Raw genomic sequence first — 9,832 nt, 5'->3', positions numbered from 1 at the left:
TCGGTCGCCTCCCCTCAAAACTACTACTACTTGGGTAAGAATGTACATATACTCTTACCAACTTAGCTAAAAGTGGAAAAAAATAATAGCATGGCATTTATTCAAGAAGTTCTCTTGGGTTTCCCACCGGGTCAGGTTGCAGTACACCGACGTTTCGAAGGCTGACTCTGCCATCGTTTTCAGGGTGAAGCCGATGGCAGAGTCAGCCTTCGAAACGTCAGTGTACTGCAACCTGACCCGGTGGGAAACCTGAGAGAACTTCTTGAATACCATACGCCGGGAAAACCTGAAATCCTTCATGGCATTTATTTTTGGATGAAATTTTTTTCCGGTAACCTAATTATCAAGTTAATTTATTTTTATGGACTCCATCTTGAATTTTAAAAATAAATTGAATTGGCAAAGAAAAATCCTGCAACATAATTACTGATTTTGGCTACTGAAGTTTCAAAAATGCAATTGTCTTCAGTATCTACAAGAACCATGAAAACTTCTGATTTAAGCAAACAGCAGCTTAAACAGCTACAGAAAGGTTATTGATCATAGTAACACAATGTGGAAAGTCATATGGTATTTAATCCATTGATTCATAATTTACTGAGGCCCATATTTCAGTCAACAGTGCCAGTAGTAGTAGTATTTATGGGAGGCGACTGCTTAGGTCTTTGCGCCATAGGGGATGGATAGGGAAGGATGAAGGGTGGAGAGAAACCCGACGTTGGCATTAGCCTACTCTTTATGAAAGGCGCCAAGGGGTCCGCAGCTTAACGTCCCATCCGACGGACGGTGTACTCACTCAAAGTGCCCTCCACAAAGCACCTCAAGCAGGGATCGAGATACCTCTGAAAAATATTCAACACCGCCGGGATTTGAACCCGGGCCCTCTGGGTGGGAAGCCAGTACGTTAGGCCTCGCACCATCTTGATCCCCAACAGTGCCAGTGATGAGGGATCTATCTCATCTATGCCACTCCTCGCACCTACATGGCAGAAGTACTAAAAAAAGGTTAAAAAACTCACCGATAGTATGTAACACCAATGTCAAACTACCACATGATTTTTGGCTTCACTCCTGTCAAGTGGAATCACTGTGGGCTGCTTATCCATACATGAAATAAATCAGCTTTCAACATTTCTCAAATAGTATTCATTTAACCTGAATAAATTGTGCACAAAGTTTTAAAGGTGCACAAAATTGCTTCATTGGATTATAAAGCTAATGATGACCCATATATTCATTTCAAACATTGTTTACCTTCTTATCATTAATTCTCTAATCTGATAAGCCCACAATAGAATTTTATGTTCAAATTTGCCCACTATGAGTGGTAATAACTAATTACTAGTTGATATTTATACATACATTTAATCAATTTTCCAGGTACAGGGATAACCAAAAACCTAACTTTGGGCAACCTCCTGACAATTATGAGCCTCCACAAATCTTTGATGGTAAATCAAGGTAAAGAAAGGAATTTATTAAAATAATTTCAGGTTGGCTTATAACAATGTTCACATTTATTTTCAGTCATCTATTATTAAATATACATTTCACTGTACTGACCCTTGAAAACTTTCTCTTATGACAAGAACATACAAAAAGTTTTGAATACAAAACATTGCAAAATTCCTTCGTAATCTATTTTGGAAACTGAAATATGACAGCAAGCCTTTCTCAAGAGGATTCCATTGCAGAATACAAACATTTCCCATAACAGTCTAACATGTTTGTGCTATAAAAAAGGCCAGTTGATCTTACCATTACTCAAATCATGGTAAATTAAATAGCATATAAAAGATCTTTGTTATCTGTTACAAAAAAGTTTGAATCAGGATAGACATTTAAAAGATATTCCCAGGTCATTGCATTAATTATGAATATGATAAAAATCTTATTATAATTTTTTTAACAGCTACATTTAATTTGAATTTAAGGCATTATTTCAGTCAGTATTTATTAACATCACCTTAACTTGAAACTACTTATGTATATCCATTTCTTTTACACTTTTGTTTTATTATTCAAGCAATGTTTTCACGGAGAAAATTTTTAATCAAATAAATGCAAAATGACTCCAGCATCTCCAACATGAGCACATTAAAAGCAAAGACAAGTATCACACATTTTATTGGGTTTTCATGAAAAAATCAATTTTTTTAAATGAAAATTGTAGAGCCAAATTATTACTGAGGAAATGTTACCATACATCGTAAATTTCCAAAAACATTATTGGAAGAAATAAATTGGCATTCCAGAAGATATTTGAAGATATTAAGATAAAAATATGAAGATAATTTGCCATTAATCCTGCCCAATTTTCAATGTACGGTGGTGAAATAACTCATAAATTCTGTAAGGAAGTATCCTTAGACTATCAAGTTTCAATTGCCCTTGAATATAACCCTGCCACACAAGTTTGGATCAAAAATAGCTATCAATTCTGCAATGCCGCTGAAAAACATTTAGCGACAATAAAATGTATTAGCAATATCAATTTCACAATGTCATCATAGCTAATGAAGAAGATGTTAAAACAACGAAATACAAATGAAAAATAATATAAGTATTTAAATTATTTTTGTAAATAATTTCAACATTAAGGTAACTTCTCTAAAATGTAATAATTTCAAAAAAAGAACTATTGAAACTCATGGAAAAAAAACACCATGGTTCCAATGCCAAATTCAACATTAACCTGCTTTAAATCTACGATTGTTACATGATTAATCCAGTTAACTCTTAATAAATATTTATCATAAATAAGATTTGAAAATTAAAAGCACATATATCTAACAGTTTATGACAATATAGGATAAGTCACAGAAAAAAATTAAATAGAGATTGAATAAAATCTCATGAAAAACACATGGAATCCTCAGGATTGAAAATTTTATAACTAATACTTTTCCCTTAAAAAATGTCATTGTTTTGACTGCCAATATATACAAAAATCAAAATATTGGTTGATTAATATTTTCAATCTAATGCAATTATCCATTTCCACAAACCACTTGCCAATTTCATACACATTCTCACACACTAAAAATGAAACCATACAATACATAAAGTCAATTGTAATATCACAATGACTCATGGAAAGAAGTCCAGTGAAGACCATTTTCCAAATCAAATAGTATATACATAAGTATATCAACTACACTAGAAAACTTAACACGTGAATGGTTGAGTTTTACAGAAATTCAATCATGATCTCAATCATATCTTTGTATATATACACATGTGGAAGATTACATTTGATTCAATGATCAACAGCAATAAATATTCAAGAGAATCTTAAAAAGCGAATCAACCACTGGAAATTTTACAGCAAAAAAGCAACAATTCCATAAAAAAATTTTAGAGAGTTCTAGAGACAATAGAACATAATGCGAATGAAAATATCACATTGATTGGACAATGGAAGCAAGTCATTTATGGTACATTTTTACTAAACAAATTCCTAAATAATTTAATTTCATATGAAACTAGAACAAAATTTCACCTTTAAGTTTTGGATATTTCAAAGTACTGAAACTTTCACCAGAATATTTCATCAAAAGTAGGAAAAACTGTTGGTATATTATTCATAGAAATCATTTATGCTCATATCGGTATTGAGACTGTGCACGATTCAACTTCCAACCAGAGATAGAATTCAATTTAATTGTAATCATACTCTGTTTAAGGCCCAATATTCTCTTCAAAAAATTTCACTGACAGGATAGTTATTTTTCACACAGAAAATTTCAGACAAACATAAATTCAACAATTTGGAATTTATAAGTGTGACTAAAAATTAATGAATATAAGTATGCATAATTTTAAAATTCCTGAGAATAAATGTATAAATGGAAATAAATTTATGAGAAGAAACAACTTTTCAGTTAAATAAGTTAGATAACATACATTCAAATAGGAACCTAATTATGTACAAGAATCTATACTAACAAACAAGAGCAATGATATCCTTTAAACTTATTTCAGGTGAAAACTAATTTTGCACTTATTTAAGATTTTGCAGTAGCTGGTAAACTTCAATTACTGGTATTGACAGAGATAAATTTGCAATGTAAAATCAGAGTACTCCTTGACAAGTGCTTATGAACTTGCGGTGGCAAACGAGTAAGTTTTCAGTATTCTCAGCAGCTAATAGCACAAATACATTCATTTTACAATTTTGAATACACTTCTTTTCTAACATTTTAGCATTGAAGTTTAACTAAAAAAACTTAATAACATACAAATTTTCCTAAGCTCTTATTTTTGAGATTATGAATACACATAAATACCTATGTACTTTGAAATCATTGGTAACATAAATGCTGACAAATATTAGTCTTTCTTTTCAAGTTATGCATTCTGATTTTTCTAACCTGGCAAGAGGAACAAATTCACATTCTTTAGATTAAATGCTGGATCCATGCTGCCGTGAAATTTTAAAGGAAATTGGGCATTTGGTAAAACTAAGACTATTTACTAATTTATTTAATTTATCAATCTCTATTTAAATGAATTAATTCATTTTTGTATAAAAAAATTTTCTAGACAATTTATATCATTGTCATTATTTATTGATCAAAAATGATCATCGAATGTTGTATGTAATTGAAATGGAACTAAAATAATTAACCACCCATAAAGCTTAAAAATATAACATGCAAAAATAAAATTACCAAGGTAATGTTTAAATCATGGGTTCTTCAAAATTTGTTTTTGCTAATTTAGAAGTTTCAGCGGGAGATTATTGGTGCATAATTATCACTTGGGTCATATGCTTAATGTTTGCACTTCCAATGACTGGAAAGATCCAAGGCTGAACTTGAGTTTCCAACCGAAAAAAATGATTATTTTCACAACTAAATTACAAATAGCTTATCTTTTAAATCCACATCTTCGGGTAAACAGTGAAAACTGACCATAAATTACAAATCAGAGGCTTTTCATTAAAATTAAAATATTTCCACGAACAGACATATCTCATTTACACTGAAGATAAATATTTTGGTTCTAAAGACACTTCAACAATAAATTCAGAAAAAAACTATTTTAGGTTCACACCAAACAAAAGTTGAGTAACAAAGATGGATTAACAGTTGACCATGCATACTTTGTTAAATAAATTTCTGCAATAAATTCAAAGCATTGCAGCTTTCGATTACCACTACTCCTGCATAGTTAATGCCCCATTTGACATAATGGAAATATCTCCCACATAAATCAAGAACTATGATAATAATTATGGGTGATTAATGCAGGATTGAATCTTCAATAGACAGCATGATTTTATGACGGTTAAATGACCATAAATTATTAGAATAATCACTTCATAAAACATTCTTGTCAAAACCAAAATCTCAAAGCAATAAAAACTACCATTGTAATCTATGAAGGCAAATACTGTTGAACAAAGACTGATTACTTATAATTAATTTTAAATTAGAAAAATGACAATTTAGAACATAAGACACAAGTCACACAGTTTCCTAATTTTAAGGGACATCCATTCAGACTCCCACACAAAGTAAAATTTCATGAAACATTTATGGAGCATATTTAACAACTGTCCCTAAAAATCCATGGGCCCTGCAGATTCCACGCAACACAGTACTATAGTTTGGTAATTTGGAGAGCTTTATAATCCTATTTACATCTCAAAATAATAAGTTGAACCGAAAATACTTTTCATTGATCCCGCAAATAATAGCGGTGCACATTTACCAGTGGGAACCACTCTGTAGTGGTGCTATTTGGCAAACCAAGAGAATCTAGCGGCAGGGAAACACCACCCAGAAACTCATTTTCTTGGAATGAATCATGATTCCAAACAGTGGCCTGAAGGGTGCGTAGCATGATAGTATCCAGTGGCAGGTAGTACTCCATCTGTGTAGAGAGCAGGCATATCTCGCATGAGTGACAGTAAAAAAGTGCCACCATTTGATGGTGCACATTAAAATTATTCAGAGAGGTTAAGCGTTAGAGTAAAACACAAACTTATTAATATACGGTGGACTCTAGTTAAGGCATTCCTTGGTATAATGTTTTCCTTGTTTTCTCGTCTGTATTTTAAGGACCTAGTCCCAACCGATTTCAATATTTTGGTTATCACTTTAACATGTTCAGTTTAAAACCAAAATCAAAATTTGTCCAGACGTTAGTAGGCACACTTCAGTAAAAACAATGAAATTTTAAAGTAAAAGGATACCTTCTCAAATAAAAATGTCAGAATTACTTCAAATGATATCTTGCTTAAGCAAAGAATTACAAAAAAACTCTTTGTATACAGTTAAAAATGAATAACCGTAAACATACTAAGTCCTGTTATATTTTTTGTCACACCATGTCAACCTGCATTTCTAGTGATGCTTGTTTTCAAACTTTTGGTGGCCATGTTATCAAAATGGAGTGAATACATATTTTGCATAATTAGAAACAAAATAAGAGCTGGAATAAGAAACAAGGAGAAATATATTTTTTTAATTAAATTTTAACTCAAGAGTAGAGCAAACTTTTTGATAAATGGACAAAATTACACAAAGAAAGTGGTAGTAGCAGTAAATTTTCCCAACCATTAGAACATTTTTAATGTTTCAGTTTGGTATTATTTATTGTTAATTTTGAATACATACAGGGTTCGTCCGGAAAATAAGTGTACTGAGCTCAGGAAAAAAAATTTATTACACTTTTACATATCTTAAGCTAATATTCCTCAAAATAGGACCCTTGTGAGTCGATACACTTGTTCCAGCGGCGTTCCCATTCCTGGAACGCTCCCGCGAAGGCATCATCGGGAACCTCTCGAAGACACGTCGTCACGGCCTCTTTGACGGCGTCCCAAGTCCGGTATCGCGTTCCTTTCAAACTCCTCTTTATCTTCGGGAACAGAAAGAAGTCCGGTGGTGCCAAGTCCGGGCTCTAGGGCGGGTGCGGCAGGGTTGCCACGCCGTGCTTGGCCAAGAAGTCCGACACGACAAGCGCGGTGTGAGACGGCGCATTGTCGTGATGCAGCCGCCAGATGTTTTTGATCGCTGGCCGGACGCGGGCGACTCGTTTTCGAAGCATGTCGAGCACTTGGACGTAAAATGCAGCATTTACAGTTTGTCGTTCAGGTACAAATTCGTAGTGGACGACTCCCCTTTTGTCAAAAAAGGCAATGAGCATCGCCTTGATCCGAGATTTGCTCATGCGAGCTTTCTTTTGACGGGGTGATGATGGGGTGTGCCACTCCGCACTTTGTCTCTTCGACTCCGGGTCGTACTCAAAGATCCACGTCTCGTCACCCGAAACAACGTTCTCTAAAAAATGTGGATCATTTTTGCAGTGATCCGCAAGTTGTGTCGCGATTTCCAAACGATTGAGTCTATGATCATCACTGAGCACTTTCGGCACCAACTTTGCACAAATTTTTCGCATCTGTAATTGCTCCCTAATAATCTCGTGCGCTATTGTTTTTGGCACATTACACTGCTCTGCTATCATCCGAACACTAAGACGACGATCAGAGTTCAGTACATCGCGAACTTTTCGCACATTTTCGTCGGTGAGTGTCGTTGATGGGCGTCCAGGCCGTGGTCCGTCGTTGATGGGCGTCCAGGCCGTGGTTCGTCGTCGACCTCTTCTCTGCCCTCCACGAACATCTTGTGCCACCGAAAGATCATGTTTCTGGACATGGCTGACTCCCCGTAAGCCTGGTTAATCATACCGACAGTTTCGGTAGACGATTTCCCAAGCTTTACCGCAAATTTGATGGAATAACGCTGCTCCAAAAACTTCGGCATCGCGTTCCGTGACGTGGGTCGAGCGTGGAGGTTCGCGTTAACAGAGCTCCTCACTACACCACAGCTCAGAGCCGACTGCCTTTTTCAGCGTCGCTTGCCAACATACCCCCCAGAGCGGTGCTGGGCGCGCCTGGAGCGGCGGGAAAAAATCAGTACACTTATTTTCCGGACGAACCCTGTATGTGGGACTTGCAAGAAATTCTATTGCTTCTTAGCATTTCCGGCGAACCCCAAAAGTTCTCTACAAATAAATGGCAAGCAGAAATTATCATCAGACATTTTCCAGTAATAAAATTGTATTTTTATTATTTTGGAAATTTTGGTGAAAAATAGAAGTATTTTCCTATTTAACAAGAACTTAACATTGTCAAGCAACTTCATTTTTACATATAAATTGAAATGTTCGCAGGACTTCCAAGAAATGAGACGAGAGCGTGGCATACATGTCATGGACTTGTTTAAGATTAATTCTTCATTCAATATGAACATAAAGTAAACGTTGATATCACTCAATTAATTATAGTGCAGGACGAAGTAACAAATTTTCCTTGTCCTTTTCTAATCAACTCTTGCTTTAGTTTCTTTGTGGCATTAGATATTTTTATTGGGCATTTTATGAGATTTTAGAGATTGTTCCCATCTTTCTTCTAATTTCATCATCTCCCTGTCCCCATTCATCAATTTTTCCACTTGGTCCAAGTAAATTCTTTAAAATTCTATTGATCACCCATGCCCAGAAATTTTGTATGCATATTTATGTCTATCACGGTATTTAAATGAATCTCATAATATTGAAAAATGAAAGGTACAAATGCATAACATTGGTGAAATTAAAGATTTCCCATAAGTATTAGCAACAAGATATGGAGAACAGTAATAAGTTATTTCATCAAAAATTCCTTACAGTTATATTATGCACATTACAACTACACCTTGTCATAGATGGTCAATCCAATTTTCCATGTTTTAATGGTTAATACATTCAGAATGTTGGTTCTCTTAAAAAATGTGATAGCAAGAGCCAACGGCATAGCGGATCCTACAATAACTACCATATTTCCCAGCCTATAAGACTGATTTTACAGGTCAGAATTCACGACAAGTATTTCGATCAGATAGATAAGGTCAAATTATTTTGATGTTAACACTAAATACGAAAAAAATTGGATTACTACATTAAAAAATTAGCAGTTATAAACTATATCAATGGCTATTCATCATAAAATCCCAGAAATTTGTCATTGCTGGGCCAAAATGCATTCCAACTACCTTGTTTCCATTTCCTGAATTGTAATTCATGAATTCAAGTTTAAATGTAATATTGTACGAAAATCTTCTCTCTTAAGATCCCATGAGGTTACTATCATTTTAACTTTTTATGCAATGCTTAGTTTCTATTATTTTGTTATTATCAAAATTTGTATCAAAAGCCACCATTTTCTAAGCCTTCACAAAACTCTCATACTAATTAAGGTTGAATGTCTATAGACTCTGAATTTATCGAGAGAGATAAAATGTAAGTATGTATTAGCAGAGGGGTGAAATCTCTGCTAGCCCAATGTGTAATAAGTTTAATGACAGCACCACATGTGAGATGAAACTAACCATGCTACAGTGTATACATTTACAATTTACTTGGGAATTTTTAATTAGTATTTTCAATGAAATATTAAAACTCTGCTACTTACTACAGACTCAAAATAGTGATATTATAGACATTTGTAATGATGACAACTATTTCCTATGCCTGATGCACGAAAAAATACATGCCATTTGGAATTTTTCTGGCAAATCAGCTAGTGATTATAGGTACAGATTATACCTGCATACAACCAGCCCATTAGCCAAAGGCTGATTTTAGAGCACATTTTGAAGTAAAAAAATACATCTTATAAGCCGGGAAATACAGTACATAAGAATCTTATCAGCAGGTCCCACCAAATAATGCAACCTTCCCTAAACATCACATTGGAGACAATACTAATGATACCTGTTATTCTCAATATTCCAGACTGGGCAATGGGCACACCCTATAACTTATCCCTAATACCTCTATT

General features: G+C 34.3%; 1 protein-coding gene across 1 annotated transcript in view; it reads right to left on the bottom strand.

Annotated features, from left to right (window-relative positions):
• Nucleotides 1-3,421: 3,421 nt before the first annotated feature.
• Nucleotides 3,422-9,832, bottom strand: part of Pi3K68D (phosphatidylinositol-4-phosphate 3-kinase catalytic subunit Pi3K68D) — a 96,757-nt gene continuing 90,346 nt past the window's right edge. Inside the window, exon 27 of the mRNA XM_071596706.1 lies at nt 3,422-5,880. Within this exon, the coding sequence (XP_071452807.1) occupies nt 5,683-5,880 (198 nt within the window). The 3' untranslated portion in view covers nt 3,422-5,682. The remainder of the gene's footprint in view (nt 5,881-9,832) is intronic.

Source organism: Hetaerina americana, unplaced genomic scaffold (genome assembly GCF_022747635.1).
Source record: "Hetaerina americana unplaced genomic scaffold, ioHetAmer1.1.p SCAF_8, whole genome shotgun sequence".
NCBI classification, from domain to species: Eukaryota; Metazoa; Arthropoda; class Insecta; order Odonata; family Calopterygidae; genus Hetaerina; species Hetaerina americana.
Note: the sequence above shows the minus strand (reverse complement) of the source record. Positions and strands in the feature narration are given on the sequence as shown.